Below are 16,374 nucleotides of genomic sequence, written 5' to 3'. Positions count from 1 at the left end.
AAGATACAAGATATTGTATGCTATTTACTTCATTTGCAAAAATCAAATGTGGCTTTCTCATCCATCAAGATACACCTTTCTGCATTATCTGCATACTTCTGTATTCAGAGTTCGTTATTAAATCCTTTATGGAAGGATTAAAACACATTATTCCATCTAGAACACCACCTGTTCCATCATGGAATTTAAATATTGTACTTACCAGACTCATGGGACCACCTTTTGAACTCATGCACTCTTGTCAAATTCAATTTTTAACATGGAAGGTCGCCTTCCTTGTAGCTATTACTTCTTTCAGAAGAGTTAGTGAAATCCAAGCATTCCCTCTTGAAGTGCACAAAACTAAAGTTGTACTTAGAACAAATCCAAAATTTCTACCAAAAGTAGTATCTCCATTTCACATCAACCAAACAGTGGAATGGCCAGTCTTCTTTTCACAGCCAGACTCTGGCAGAAAGAGCTCTTCATACCCTAGATCCCAAAAGAGCTCTTATGTACTATATAGACCTAACTAAACGTTTTAGGAAAACAAAGCAACTTTTCGTTGCTTTCCAACAACCACATACAGGCAATCCTATATCAAAACAAGGTTTAGCAAGAGGGATTGTTAGATGAATACAGACATGCTATATTGAAGCAAAAAGACAACTTTTGATCACTCCTAAAGCACATTCTACAAGAAAGAAAAGTGCTTCTATGGCATTTTTAGGAAACATTCCAATGGTTGATATATGTAAAGCAGTCACATCGTCAACTCCCGATACATTTACAAAACACTGCTGTGTTGATGTTTTCTCACAGCAAGAGGCCACTTTAGGCCAGGCTGTCTTAAGAACATTATTTCAAACAACTTGAACTCCTACAGGCTAGCCACCGCTTTTTGGGAGGACTAACTGCTTTGTAGTCTATGCATAGCTTGTGTATCTGCAGATATACATGCTATCGAACGGAAAATGTCACTTACCCAGTGCACATCTGTTTGTGGCATGTAGTGCTGCAGATTCACATGCATCCTCCCTCCCCCCCGGAAGGCTGTAGTCGTTTCAGTTTTTACATTTGTACATATGTATATACATTTACATTTGCATGGACATCTCTTTTGTATTTCTATACTCGCACTCCTTCCTTTACCCTCTGCGGGAAATCAGTCTAACAATGGAGTTGATGCCCAAGCACAATGGAACCAAGAGTAGTCACCACTCGATCCTGTGACTCCGAAAACACTTCCTCGAAGAAAAACAACTTGTAACACTCAGAGCCCCACAGTAGATGTCGGAAGAGCTATGCATATAGCATGTGAATCTGCAGCAGTACATGCCACAAACACATTTACAGTTGGTAAAAGACATTTTCCGTAAGAAAAAAAAAAATCCCCAATTGGGGAGTGCACTGTGATTAATCCCCATTTTCCTCAGCTTTCACCCTTTCAAGATATATTCAGTGCAGATAATTCAGTTGGATAGCACGAAATTGAGAGGTTATGGCAGCCTCTCTGAGGGATGCCAGAGCCTTCTGCCAGCCGTTTTTCTTGTGCACAACTAGGTACAAATAAGTGCATGGTATATTATCGGGTGTAATGTAAGTGTCTCAAAATAATATTTTATTTTAACTGTGCACATATGGTGAATGGCGGTGCATTTGGTTCTTGAGAGAGGCTACACCTTCAAACCAGTTGCTTCACAAGCTAGTCTGCGACGGTTTCATATATACATATAGCTGTGCAAATCCACTCTGTAGCCCTGGTACTTGGCTAAATCGGAGTTACGTTTACCTACACCAAGTTGACAGAAGCATCAGCTGTTCTGAACTCTTTGCATATTATGAGTAGTTTCATCTTAATCTTTGCTAGTCTGTCCGTGTGATCGGTTTACAAGCTGGCTTTAAGCTTTACTTGGATGTTTGCCAATTATTTTGGATAATCTTTCTTTTTCGGCATTTGAGGTGGTCCTATCTGCTGTATTTTAGCATGTGAATTAACCAACCAATCAAATGCTGAAATAGTTTCAGTGGTGTTCCTTGGGTCATTTGGTGTAGTTGTCAGTCACCAAGTGTCTGCCCTATTGATTTGCTTGTGGCTTGCAGAGCACTTGTAATTACGAAGCCGGCAATCACATTTCTCCAGTAACGTTAAGCAAGTTATAAGTCACTTTATTTTTATTAATCACTTTAACCAGTAAGTGCTGCATTATTATATAAACGTGGCAGTTAAATTTGTGTTGTCTTCTGGTCTAGTCTGCCCATTTCACTAATAGCTTTGCAATCCCTTGTGTATTCTGCATTTGTAATGGGCTGACTTTATTTTACAATCGTGAGTAGTCATTTTTCTAAACGCATATCAGAAAAAACGAATCGGTCAAAGTAATCCCCTCAAGTTATTCTGTTGTGTATATGAAATTACCATTTACTTTGTATTTTGTTATGCGATTTGAGCTTTTAATTGTTTCGCTTAACCGATAATTTATTTGCAAATATGTTTGGTGTTTGTTTAGAGAAACGTTTAGGAAACTGCCAAGTGTTAGCTCAGTGTGCCATGTGTGTGGAGTTGAAAATGCCCCACCGCCCAACCTCTGCATTTTTGTAGCAGTAACTTTAAATTGGACAAACTGTTTTAAACAGTTCAGTTGATGGCTATGCATTTAGTAATCCATTTTGTTTATCCTTCAGTGGCCCTCTATGGATAGGCTGTTTGACAGAGAAGAGCTTGGTTGATTGGTAGTAGATTAAGAGGCACGGACGATGTTTGTCTGCATGCAATGTTTTGTCATGGTGCAGTTCCAATTATCTCAGTATTTTAATTTCAGATGTTTCGTGTTTCTTGTGATGGGTGAGTATTTGCTAAATTCCAAGCACTAAACAACTTGATTTATTTTTGGTGCCCTCAGTATTTGTTGTATTCAGTATGTTTCCTATATCCTGTCTCCGCTCACTCACATACCTGTGCTTTTTGGGTTGGAGTTTATAATTAAACTATTTCTCATATCACCTTTTTGTACTTCTTTACCATCGTTTAACTAGTGAAGTGGAATATTTAGCAGCAACATATTTTGTCAGAGTGCAAAGGTAGCCTCCTAGTACGGAACACCAATGTAGGGTGTTCGTAGTGAGTAATACTGACATTTGAATGGCACTTGAATAATGTTTACTTTTTACCATGGTGGAATTTGACTTTCGTCAAAATAAAAATTGACTTGTCAAACATGTTTTCCTCCTTTTTTTCACTTCAGTGATGGCTACAAAGTATTGCAATAGATTTGGTCAGTCTTGACAAAATCTTAAATTACCGTTTTTTTGTTTTTGTTTTTACTTTTGTTGCAATAGCAATAAAGACATACTTTCTGTTAGCTAGTGCAGCACCCTTTTGAAAGCGCCATTTCGTAATCGCTTAGCATGGTTGCTCTGTGTTACCTTTAATATCGTTGGAAATCTTGCCTCCGTGATACCCATATTTACAGCTATTTGCAGAATACCATAAAAGGCTGGAGTTCAAAAGAAAGTTAGCCTTCAATGAGTAACGTCTGCAAATACTGTTTCGGAATTGAGTAACATGTTTGAAAGATATACATGCATTAACAGGAACTTTTCTTATTTTTTTTTTATTTTGGGATCAACTCATCTCGTCGTATTAAGATGAAAGCCATGTTGAGTGGTAAGTGATTTTTTTTTTTTTTCTTTTTTCCTCCCTTCGGAAGCTATTTTACTCTGTTTTTTCCACATGGAGTAGTTTTTTTGGAGGGCGGGTGAATATACTTTTTAATAGATCATTTCACTTCTCCTTTTTTACAACCTTTTTCTTCATTGTCATTTTATTGATGCTGATCCATCCGTTTGATGGATTTTCTTTTTCCTGATATAGAATTGCTTTTTATCCCCAGGTGTGTCTTAAGTTGCAGCAAGTAAGACTAGTATTTCTGTAGAAATCTACCTTTTTATACAGATTTTAATCAAAGAATACCGTTTTGTGGAGCATTTTTTTCCCTCCTATTGTATGTAATCGATTACTAGTTATTAACTTCTGTTAAGTAACTGCTTACGCTTTTTGCTGTTGGTTACTAAACATTTGTGATTCAACTCAGTGATCGATTATGCCTGTAAACTCCTTGCTGCATTGCCACCTCAAGTCCAAATGGGTGGGAATATGTCATCTAATCAGGTTAGATGAGTGGTTTAAGTTCTCAAGTTATTTTTGTAAAGTTATGGTGTTTAATAAGTGAAATGAATTAAATTTTCTGACTAGATGCTCTCATTTTTCAGATGTTAGTTGCATAGCATGGTGGAGTAGCACTTCAAACCAGTCACATGAACAGTTTTGTCTTATTTAATGCAAATACGGTTTTGAAGGAGTTAGATTGTTTATAGCATTGTAATTCAAAAATTGTATGTGGATTATGCTGCACCCACTCATAGTTATTTTGTCCGGCAGGGGAAGATGTTAAAGCGACCCAGGAAATGGAAACATCTCCAGGTAAAACACTAGTGGTGGATGGACCTCTTTGTGGACTGTTTTGAGTGTGCCACCTGCTTACTATGGCCCCTAAAATATATTTGCCCACAGTTTTAATCTTAACCTTTACTTTTCCGCAATATAACATAACAGTAAATCACAGTAGTAGCATATTGTGGAATGGAAATAGTGAAGTGAATTTTAAAATAAACCTAGCTTTCTCAGCTGCTGATTGCTACTGTTAACTCAGTTGTTAGTTCAGTTTTTATTAATTGTTGCATCAAAGCTAGTTAACAGCATTTAAACATGCCTCCGATCTCCTCCATTAATGTCAAACTCTTTGCTTACATAAGAACATTCTACAGTGTCTTTGTAGTGAATACTGTCTATGGGGCATTTTGTATGTCATCCTTTCAAACATTCTGCCATGCATCCAGTGTCTAAGTGCAGCTCCTCAAAGGAGGATTTTCGTACACCGAATTCCTAGTAGGGTCTGGAGAATATGCCAGATAAGCCAGTTGGCTGTTGGCCACGGCATGGCACTAATTGTGTAAATACATTTTTTATAAACTTATATTTATCCCATCACCTGCCGTTCACAGAATGCATTTTTGTAGCCAAACCCTTGAAAGTTTTTTTTCTTTTTTTCTTTTCTTCTCTCTCCTCCCAGATCACTGTAAAATGTTTTCAGCTCAAGTCAGTGGGGCTTTCTGATGCACAGGTCACCACATAAGCACTCTTAATGTAACTTATTTCTTGTGCATCTAAAGAAAGGCAGTTAGAACTAAACAAGCAACTTTATATGAATAATTAAATTGACTGTTTGTTGCAAGTGACCCCAAGTAATACTCCTAAGCCTGTATTATGTATAGGATGCTTTGTCCCTGTTTGTGCAGTGGCACACCTTAAACTGGGTGCGCCTCATGCAGACTAAAACACTATGCTTTGTTTTCAGTAAATGTGCTTTCTCCAGCATAGCCGCAAACTTGTGCCTGCCCTTCTGGCAGCGCATTAATGAGATGGACTGGCTGTTTGAATCCATTGCTCCACCTTTCACTGTGCAAGCGGCCTAATTTAAATTGGGGGCAAATGTCTCCCTGTAGGATGGTGCAGTGAATGCTGAGGGCAGACTGTGGGGAGAGCTGGTTCATGGGACCCCCTTTCCTCCCTTCCTGGCGATACTTCTGTGCTGCACAGTCAGCTTTGCCTCCAGATGACCCTTTTTTCCCGCTACAGCTGGGAATTAGCACAAGCTGCACCCGTATGCAAATAGTGGCACTTTGCAGTATTTTGTACTTAGGCTTGATATGTATTTTGCCTTGGCAGCCTGTTCTTTAAATTGCAATATTTTGAATGTTCTTTTGCAGAGTCAAAGGATAAAGTTTCTGAAAGAGCCTTGAAACACTATATTTTCAGCCCCACCAGAGAGCCTCTGATCGGTATGTGTTTTCTGTTTTTTTTTTATTTGTTCTGAGCTGTGATATCAAATAAGAAAAATAAGAGTGAAACAGGAAATACATTAGAAATTTCAATATTTTGTTTTAGACTGGTTACATTTTCTAATTTGTTTAGATTGAATGTACCTGATATTTGTACTACGACTGGAGTGAAACTGTCCCATTCAATTTTTTTTCATACTTTATACAGTCAGGGCTACTGGAATTATTCAGTGTTGCGAAGCCATATTATGGGGTGGGTTAACTAAATTATGTTCCATGAAAAGACAATTTATGCAGCTTAATTCAGCACATTGTTTGGCAGTATCATTTAGCTATTTGGTTATTTGAATGCGTATTATAATAGTCTGTGCAGATGTTTTCTTCATTGAACAGTTTGATACAGAAATCAGTGGTAAATTATGAGCATTTAGTCATTGCAAAGGATCTGTCACTGTGGTACGCAAAGCGTGGTGCTTTTGAGAGTCAAGCTTAAGCCATTTGAGCTAGAAACAACATTTTACTTTTTGTTCAAAACTATAAATTATGTACAAGATTGTGGATTAAGCAAGTGTACTAAATCAGACGTATGTGATAAACGCAGCAGCTATGGAGTTGAATAATACCAGTGGTCTTAATTATAGCTCATTTTATTCAGGACAATGTTGTGGTGTTTATAAATGTTTCTTTTCCTAGTCTAAATAGAGGAAAATCCAGATTTTTCTTAAAGACTGAGGCAAGTATTATGCTTTGCAGGAGCAAAGTCATCAGCAAACATACTCTAATTAGATTATTGCAACTTTAATAAGTAAAACCGCGGTGAAAAAGTATAAAAATCATGGCACTTTCTTGTAAGAAGCATAGTAATGCTTCCTGTAAGAAATCAAGTGATGCAAAGGTGTTCTTAGAGAAGATGTTTTAAGGTAATATTCTGTTAAGCACCAAACTTCAAAGAGTTGTTGAAATTCAAGTCAAGATGAATGGTCGGCAACGGAGAAGCTGCATTTTTTTTTTCTACAAATATAAAAAATCACCCATCAATTTATATCCAGAGCGCTCATATTTTAAACTTGTTTGAACGAAACAAGACATGGTAAAAATGGTCAATTTGGCACGTAAAGATCTAATAGCAGCAAATGATTATCAGGCTACAATACAATTATTTGTGAAATTAAAATCCCAGCCCATAAAGAAGAATAGTTCGAAGTAGGATGGTTTATTAGTCTTATTCCCTGAAGAAGATATCAACCTAATGGGTGCTCATTGGGTTGAACAGCAAAGCGTTCAGTGGGATTAACTCTTGTTTTTTTTTTCTCCTGGAAAAATAATGTAGTGAGAAACGTTTGTGGGATCTGCTAAAAAGGGTGATTGTTTGCCTTCATATAAGCAAGATCACATGGACCAGAGTGATTTGTAAATTTCTGGCTGTATTTGGAGCCAAGAAAGTTTGACGATGTCCCAGGTAAGACCACAGCGTCCTATATTTTTCCAGGCCTTCACTTCTGGTGTGCCTTAATTAACAAGACTGTGAAATATGTCCTTACCTTGTGGGACAGTGAGGAGAACTGTAAGGTCCACTTACAATATGTCCTTCAGCAAAAGGGTGCTTTGCTTTGACATTCATTGACAAGAAAAACCATTCTCCTTCTTTTCTGTTTGATTGCGGTCCTAGACATGGGAATGGTCTTTAATCCTGTCTTTAAAAAAAAAACTTTAAAAAAATGGTAGCCAAAGAAGGCTTTTATATTTTTTCCAAAATGGAATCCTGTTTCCTGAGGCAAAACTGGACCATAGGTATATTATCTGATAGACACATCTACTTGCAGATTCCTTACCTTAAAATAACTTCAGGCGTCTGTGTGGTTAAGGATTTTTTTCTCCAGCAGTACCGCTGTACCCCGCTAGGTGGCACTGGTCGGCTTCTAGCCCATCGTTGGCTACTTCGCGCTGGATATGACGTCACCACATCAGCATGCTGCTGTCAGTTGTTTTTTTTCCGCGCCAGCCAGCTCTGATCCGAAGAAAGAGCTACCCCCCTAACTTTGTGACTGCCATTTTTTTCGAATTTTGTCAGAGCTTTAAGTATTTCTACTCCTGGTGTTGAGGGATGTCTTTGCTTAAAACTGCTGATCCTGCCATCGGGCAAAGTCCAAGATGAATCGTACATCATGGGACTTATGTTTCTGGAGCGTGACCACACCCAAAGTTGTGGTCTGAGTGCCACGGTGTGAATCCGAAGGCTTTGAGGGAGCGGTCCCTAAAGTTGAAGGGGGCTTGTTGCTTAGTTCTGTGGAAGTCTCAGTTGAGAGGAAGGTCTTGATCGGTCGCAGAGTCTCTTCTCTTTGTCATTGCCACCTAAATCTTTAACAAATTCCAATGCGTAATAAGTTAGGGTCCTCTTTTACCATCCCATACCATTATTATTGACCATTTCCTTTGTCTAGTGGGTACAGAGGTATAAATGTAGTTTTGGTCTTCTGATCTTCTGTCCCAGGAGTAGTCTTGTGTTATTTTTGTCAGAAACCATGTTTCTGCATTTTTGGCAGAGAATTGCATAATGAGAATATGCTACAATTTTATGAGAGATTTATACTATGAATTCCGTTAACTTTAGCTTTTTTTTCAGGAATGCTCTCAAAAGATCCAGTTATGTTGAGAACAAGAAGGCGGGACTGTGAGCAGCCCTGTCTGGTACCCTGCCTTAGCAGGAAGAAGTCTGAAAAACGTTTAGTCTTAATATTAGTTTTTGATTGTTGATAGTGCAGTCACAGCACTACCAAAGTTGTCATCTGTGTAGGACATTTGCAGTATAGGTAGTAGGAATGGCAACGGCACTCTCTGATGCTTTTTTGGCATCCAGTGTAATTGCAGGTGCTGAAAACCTGCAGTTACTGGCTTATTGTAAAATGTGTGTAAAAAGTCCTTCACTCAACAAGGTCCCTTTCATGAAATCTGTTTATTTTCATATATTGTAATATTGGGGACAATCTGTTAGTGGAAATCTTAGCATAAATATTACATTCCCTATTAGGAAGAGACACTGGTCTGTAACTAGGCTGTCAATGAGTCTTTTACCTCCTTGGCTAGTAATACTAAATACATGTCTGTACAAGAACCAGAATCTGTCCCTGAGAAAAAGAAATTGGAGAATATTTTTAGCAGATGTACAGGAGGGACATATATTTGTTAGACCATCTGGTCTTCGTTCTTTTTCTAGTAGAAGAGAGTGAGTTGTTGACAATACTTCCTAATTTGTGATATCACTGTTAATCAGCACTCTGTTGCTTGTTCAGTGACTGAGGACACAATCGTAGGTAGTCATTGATAACTTTTGTATCATTTATGCCATTTGGTGTGATTTATGGTTTCAGTTTTGCTCATTTACTTGTTTTTTGTTAAAATAGGAATACAGCATGTAATAGAAAACAGTGTCCCGGACACCGCAGATCCACGCTTCTTCTGTGAACTATGTGATCATCGTTGTGACCTGGAGCCTTTGATAGAACATCTGAACAGCTTTGAACACCGGAAGGCATATATGGTAAGTGTGTGTTTGTTTTTTGTTTTTCCTTCAATATATGTGTAACTCGTACAAAGAGTAAAACCGCTTCAAGTATAACTAAATCCTGTCTTCACAAGATCATCTTTTAAGCAGTAATCATAGCAGCGGCACATATCTTTTTACATGCACCCCTTGCTGAGAGTAGGCCTGTAGGAAGTTGGCTCTGTATGCACTATTTCAAAGTAAGAAATAGTATGCACAGAGTCCAAGGGTTCCCCTTAGAGGTAAGATAGTGGCAAAAAGAGATAATACTAATGCTCTATTTTGTGGTAGTGTGGTCGAGCAGTAGGCTTATCAAAGGAGTAGTGTTAAGCATTTGTTGTACATACACACAGGCAATAAATGAGGAACACACACTCAGAGACAAATCCAGCCAATAGGTTTTGTTCTAGAAAAATATATTTTCTTAGTTTATTTTAAGAACCACAGGTTCAAATTCTACATGTAATATCTCATTTGAAAGGTATTGCAGGTAAGTACTTTAGGAACTTTGAATAATTACAGTAGCATATATACTTTTTACATAAAACACATTTAGCTGTTTTAAAAGTGGACACAGTGCAATTTTCACAGTTCCTGGGGGAGGTAAAGTATTATTAGGTTTTGCAGGTAAGTAAACCACCTACGGGGTTAAGATTGGGGTCCAAGGTAGCCCACAGTTGGGGGTTCAGAGCAACCCCAAAGTCCCCACACCAGCAGCTCAGGGCCGGTCAGGTGCAGAGTTCAAAGCGGTGCCCAAAACGCATAGGCTTCAATGGAGAGAAGGGGGTGCCCCGGTTCCAGTCTGCCAGCAGGTAAGTACCCGCGTCTTCAGAGGGCAGACCAGGGGGGTTTTGTAGGGCACCGGGGGGGACACAAGTTCACACAAAAAGTACACCCTCAGTGGCACTGGGGCGGCCGGGTGCAGTGTAGAAACAAGCGTAGGGTTTCCAATGTAAGTCAAGGGGAGACCAAGGGGTCTCTTCAGCGATGCGGGCAGGCAAGGGGGGGGCTCCTCGGGGTAGCCACCACCTGGGCAAGGGAGAGGGCCTCCTGGGGGTCACTCCTGCACTGAAGTTCCGGTCCTTCAGGTGCTGGGGGCTGCGGGTGCAGGGTCTTTTCCAGCCGTCAGGATTTTAGAGTCAGGCAGTCGCGGTCAGGGGGAGCCTGGGGATTCCCTCTGCAGGCGTCGCTGTGGGGGCTCAGGGGGGACAACTTTGGTTACTCACAGTCTCGGAGTCGCCGGAGGGTCCTCCCTGAGGTGTTGGTTCTCCACCAGTCGAGTCGGGGTCGCCGGGTGCAGTGTTGCAAGTCTCACGCTTCTTGCGGGGGTTGCAGGGGTCTTTAAATCTGCTCCTCTGAAACAAAGTTGCAGTCTTTTTGGAGCAGGGCCGCTGTTTTCGGGAGTTTCTTGTTCCTCTTGAAGCAGGGCAGTCCTCTGAGGATTCAGAGGTCGCTGGTCCTTGAGAAAGCGTCGCTGGAGTAGGTTTCTTTAGAAGGCAGGAGACAGGCCGGTAGGACTGGGGCCAAAGAAGTTGGTGTCTTCTTTCTTCTTCTGCTGCAGGGGTTTTCAGCTCAGCAGTCTTCTTCTTCGGTAAGTTGCAGGAATCTAAATTCTTAGGTTCAGGGGAGCCCTTAAATACTCAATTTAAGGGCGTGTTTAGGTCTGGGGGGTTAGTAGCCAATGGCTACTAGCCCTGAGGGTGGGTACACCCTCTTTGTGCCTCCTCCCAAGGGGAGGGGGTCACATTCCTATCCCTATTGGGGGAATCCTTCATCTGCAAGATGGAGGATTTCTAAAAGTTAGTCACCTCAGCTCAGGACACCTTAGGGGCTGTCCTGACTGGCCGGTGACTCCTCCTTGTTGTTCTCATTATCTCCTCCGGCCTTGCCGCCAAAAGTGGGGCCGTGACCGGAGGGGGCGGGCAACTCCACTAGCTGGAGTGCCCTGTGGTGCTGGAACAAAGGGGGTAAGCCTTTGAGGCTCACCGCCAGGTGTTACAGCTCCTGCCTGGGGGAGGTGATAGCATCTCCACCCAGTGCAGGCTTTGTTACAGGCCACAGAGTGACAAAGGCACTCTCCCCATGTGGCCAGCAACATGTCTCGAGTGTGGCAGGCTGCTAGAACCAGTCAGCCTACACGGGTAGTTGGATTAGGTTTCAGGGGGCACCTCTAAGGTGCCCTCTGGGGTGTATTTTACAATAAAGTGTACACTGGCATCAGTGTGCATTTATTGTGCTGAGAAGTTTGATTCCAAACTTCCCAGTTTTCAGTGTAGCCATTATGGTGCTTTGGAGTCCGTGTTTGACAGACTCCCAGACCATATACTCTTATGGCTACTGTAAGGAAATGCCTCCTTGGCATGGTTGCCCCCTGACTTTTTGCCTGTGCTGATGCTATGTTTACAATTGAAAGTGTGCTGAGGCCTGCTAACCAGGCCCCAGCACCAGTGTTCTTTCCCTAACCTGTACTTTTGTATCCACAATTGGCAGACCCTGGCATCCAGATAAGTCCCTTGTAACTGGTACTTCTAGTACCAAGGGCCCTGATGCCAAGGAAGGTCTCTAAGGGCTGCAGCATGTCTTATGCCACCCTGGAGACCTCTCACTCAGCACAGACACCCTGCTTGCCAGCTTGTGTGTGCTAGTGAAGACAAAACGAGTAAGTCGACATGGCACTCCCCTCAGGGTGCCATGCCAGCCTCTCACTGCCTATGCAGTATAGGTAAGACACCCCTCTAGCAGGCCTTACAGCCCTAAGGCAGGGTGCACTATACCATAGGTGAGGGTACCAGTGCATGAGCATGGTATCCCTACAGTGTCTAAACAAAACCTTAGACATTGTAAGTGCAGGGTAGCCATAAGAGTATATGGTCTGGGAGTTTGTCAAACACGAACTCCACAGCACCATAATGGCTACACTGAAAACTGGGAAGTTTGGTATCAAACTTCTCAGCACAATAAATGCACACTGATGCCAGTGTACATTTTATTGTAAAATACACCCCAGAGGGCACCTTAGAGGTGCCCCCTGAAACTTAACCGACTATCTGTGTAGGCTGACTAGTTTTAGCAGCCTGCCACAAACCGAGACATGTTGCTGGGCCCCATGGGGAGAGTGCCTTTGTCACTCTGAGGCCAGTAACAAAGCCTGTACTGGGTGGAGATGCTAACACCTCCCCCAGGCAGGAATTGTCACACCTGGCGGTGAGCCTCAAAGGCTCACCTCCTTTGTGCCAACCCAGCAGGACACTCCAGCTAGTGGAGTTGCCCGCCCCCTCCGGCCAGGCCCCACTTTTGGCGGCAAGGCCGGAGAAAATAATGAGAAAAACAAGGAGGAGTCACTGGCCAGTCAGGACAGCCCCTAAGGTGTCCTGAGCTGAAGTGACTCTAACTTTTAGAAATCCTCCATCTTGCAGATGGAGGATTCCCCCAATAGGGTTAGGATTGTGACCCCCTCCCCTTGGGAGGAGGCACAAAGAGGGTGTACCCACCCTCAGGGCTAGTAGCCATTGGCTACTAACCCCCCAGACCTAAACACGCCCTTAAACTTAGTATTTAAGGGCTACCCTGAACCCTAGAAAATTAGATTCCTGCAACTACAAGAAGAAGGACTGCCTAGCTGAAAACCCCTGCAGAGGAAGACCAGAAGACGACAACTGCCTTGGCTCCAGAAACTCACCGGCCTGTCTCCTGCCTTCCAAAGATCCTGCTCCAGCGACGCCTTCCAAAGGGACCAGCGACCTCGACATCCTCTGAGGACTGCCCCTGCTTCGAAAAGACAAGAAACTCCCGAGGACAGCGGACCTGCTCCAAGAAAGGCTGCAACTTTGTTTCCAGCAGCTTTGAAAGAACCCTGCAAGCTCCCCGCAAGAAGCGTGAGACTTGCAACACTGCACCCGGCGACCCCGACTCGGCTGGTGGAGATCCAACACCTCAGGAGGGACCCCAGGACTACTCTGATACTGTGAGTACCAAAACCTGTCCCCCCTGAGCCCCCACAGCGCCGCCTGCAGAGGGAATCCCGAGGCTTCCCCTGACCGCGACTCTTTGAACCTAAAGTCCCGACGCCTGGGAGAGACCCTGCACCCGCAGCCCCCAGGACCTGAAGGACCGGACTTTCACTGGAGAAGTGACCCCCAGGAGTCCCTCTCCCTTACCCAAGTGGAGGTTTCCCCGAGGAATCCCCCCCTTGCCTGCCTGCAGCGCTGAAGAGATCCCGAGATCTCTCATAGACTAACATTGCGAACCCGACGCCTGTTCCTACACTGCACCCGGCCGCCCCCGCGCTGCTGAGGGTGAAATTTCTGTGTGGACTTGTGTCCCCCCCGGTGCCCTACAAAACCCCCCTGGTCTGCCCTCCGAAGACACGGGTACTTACCTGCAAGCAGACCGGAACCGGGGCACCCCCTTCTCTCCATTCTAGCCTATGTGTTTTGGGCACCACTTTGAACTCTGCACCTGACCGGCCCTGAGCTGCTGGTGTGGTGACTTTGGGGTTGCTCTGAACCCCCAATGGTGGGCTACCTTGGACCAAGAACTAAGCCCTGTAAGTGTCTTACTTACCTGGTTAACCTAACAAATACTTACCTCCCCTAGGAACTGTGAAAATTGCACTAAGTGTCCACTTTTAAAACAGCTATTTGTGAATAACTTGAAAAGTATACATGCAATTTTGATGATTTGAAGTTCCTAAAGTACTTACCTGCAATACCTTTCGAATGAGATATTACATGTAGAATTTGAACCTGTGGTTCTTAAAATAAACTAAGAAAATATATTTTTCTATATAAAAACCTATTGGCTGGATTTGTCTCTGAGTGTGTGTACCTCATTTATTGTCTATGTGTATGTACAACAAATGCTTAACACTACTCCTTGGATAAGCCTACTGCTCGACCACACTACCACAAAATAGAGCATTAGTATTTTCTCTTTTTGCCACTATCTTACCTCTAAGGGGAACCCTTGGACTCTGTGCATGCTATTCCTTACTTTGAAATAGCACATACAGAGCCAACCTCCTACATTGGTGGATCAGCGGTGGGGTACAAGACTTTGCATTTGCTGGACTACTCAGCCAATACCTGATCACACGACAAATTCCAAAATTGTCATTAGAAATTCATTTTTGCAATTTGAAATTTTTCTAAATTCTTAAAAGTCCTGCTAGGGCCTTGTGTGTTAAGTCCCTGTTTAGCATTGTCTTTTAGAGTTTAAAAGTTTGTTAAAAGTTTGAAATTAGATTCTAGAAACAGTTTTAGATTCTTTAAAAAGTATTCCAACTCTTAGCAGAGTAATGTCTGATACAGAGATGCAGGTGGTGGAACTCGACACCACACCTTACCTCCATCTTAAGATGAGGGAGCTAAGGTCTCTCTGTAATATCAAAAAAATAACCATTGGCTCCAGACCTACCAAAATTCAGCTCCAGGAGCTGTTGGCAGAGTTTGAAAAAGCCAACCCCTCTGATGATGACATCTGTAAGGAAATGCCTCCTTGGCATGGTTGCCCCCTGACTTTTTGCCTTTGCTGATGCTATGTTTACAATTGAAAGTGTGCTGAGGCCTGCTAACCAGGCCCCAGCACCAGTGTTGTTTCCCTAACCTGTACTTTTGTATCCACAATTGGCAGACCCTGGCATCCAGATAAGTCCCTTGTAACTGGTACTTCTAGTACCAAGGGCCCTGATGCCAAGGAAGGTCTCTAAGGGCTGCAGCATGTCTTATGCCACCCTGGAGACCTCTCACTCAGCACAGACACACTGCTTGCCAGCTTGTGTGTGCTAGTGAGGACAAAACGAGTAAGTCGACATGGCACTCCCCTCAGGGTGCCATGCCAGCCTCTCACTGCCTATGCAGTATAGGTAAGACACCCCTCTAGCAGGCCTTACAGCCCTAAGGCAGGGTGCACTATACCATAGGTGAGGGTACCAGTGCATGAGCATGGTACCCCTACAGTGTCTAAACAAAACCTTAGACATTGTAAGTGCAGGGTAGCCATAAGAGTATATGGTCTGGGAGTTTGTCAAACACGAACTCCACAGCACCATAATGGCTACACTGAAAACTGGGAAGTTTGGTATCAAACTTCTCAGCACAATAAATGCACACTGATGCCAGTGTACATTTTATTGTAAAATACACCCCAGAGGGCACCTTAGAGGTGCCCCCTGAAACTTAACCGACTATCTGTGTAGGCTGACTAGTTTTAGCAGCCTGCCACAAACCGAGACATGTTGCTGGCCCCATGGGGAGAGCGAGTGCCTTTGTCACTCTGAGGCCAGTAACAAAGCCTGCACTGGGTGGAGATGCTAACACCTCCCCCAGGCAGGAATTGTCTCACCTCCTTTGTGCCAACCCAGCAGGACACTCCAGCTAGTGGAGTTGCCCGCCCCCTCCGGCCAGGCCCCACTTTTGGCGGCAAGGCCGGAGAAAATAATGAGAAAAACAAGGAGGAGTCACTGGCCAGTCAGGACAGCCCCTAAGGTGTCCTGAGCTGAAGTGACTCTAACTTTTAGAAATCCTCCATCTTGCAGATGGAGGATTCCCCCAATAGGGTTAGGATTGTGACCCCCTCCCCTTGGGAGGAGGCACAAAGAGGGTGTACCCACCCTCAGGGCTAGTAGCCATTGGCTACTAACCCCCCAGACCTAAACACGCCCTTAAATTTAGTATTTAAGGGCTACCCTGAACCCTAGAAAATTAGATTCCTGCAACTACAAGAAGAAGGACTGCCCAGCTGAAAACCCCTGCAGCGGAAGACCAGAAGACGACAACTGCCTTGGCTCCAGAAACTCACCGGCCTGTCTCCTGCCTTCCAAAGATCCTGCTCCAGCGACGCCTTCCAAAGGGACCAGCGACCTCGACATCCTCTGAGGACTGCCCCTGCTTCGAAAAGACAAGAAACTCCCGAGGACAGCGGACCTGCTCCAAGAAAAGCTGCAACTTTGTTTC

The 16,374-nt window shown here is 43.3% G+C and overlaps 1 protein-coding gene across 1 annotated transcript in view; it reads left to right on the top strand.

The window, feature by feature from the left end:
* The window catches only part of LOC138282351 (uncharacterized), a 453,679-nt gene that overhangs the window by 74,393 nt on the left and 362,912 nt on the right, over positions 1-16,374 (top strand). Inside the window, exons 4-7 of the mRNA XM_069219772.1 lie at positions 3,628-3,646; positions 4,421-4,462; positions 5,809-5,880; positions 9,282-9,418. Coding sequence (XP_069075873.1) covers positions 3,628-3,646; positions 4,421-4,462; positions 5,809-5,880; positions 9,282-9,418 — 270 coding nt within the window. The remainder of the gene's footprint in view (positions 1-3,627; positions 3,647-4,420; positions 4,463-5,808; positions 5,881-9,281; positions 9,419-16,374) is intronic.

Source organism: Pleurodeles waltl, chromosome 2_2 (assembly GCF_031143425.1).
Source record: "Pleurodeles waltl isolate 20211129_DDA chromosome 2_2, aPleWal1.hap1.20221129, whole genome shotgun sequence".
Classification (NCBI taxonomy): domain Eukaryota; kingdom Metazoa; phylum Chordata; class Amphibia; order Caudata; family Salamandridae; genus Pleurodeles; species Pleurodeles waltl.
The sequence above is the reverse complement of the archived record's forward strand: the minus strand, read 5'-3'. Positions and strand labels throughout refer to the sequence as shown.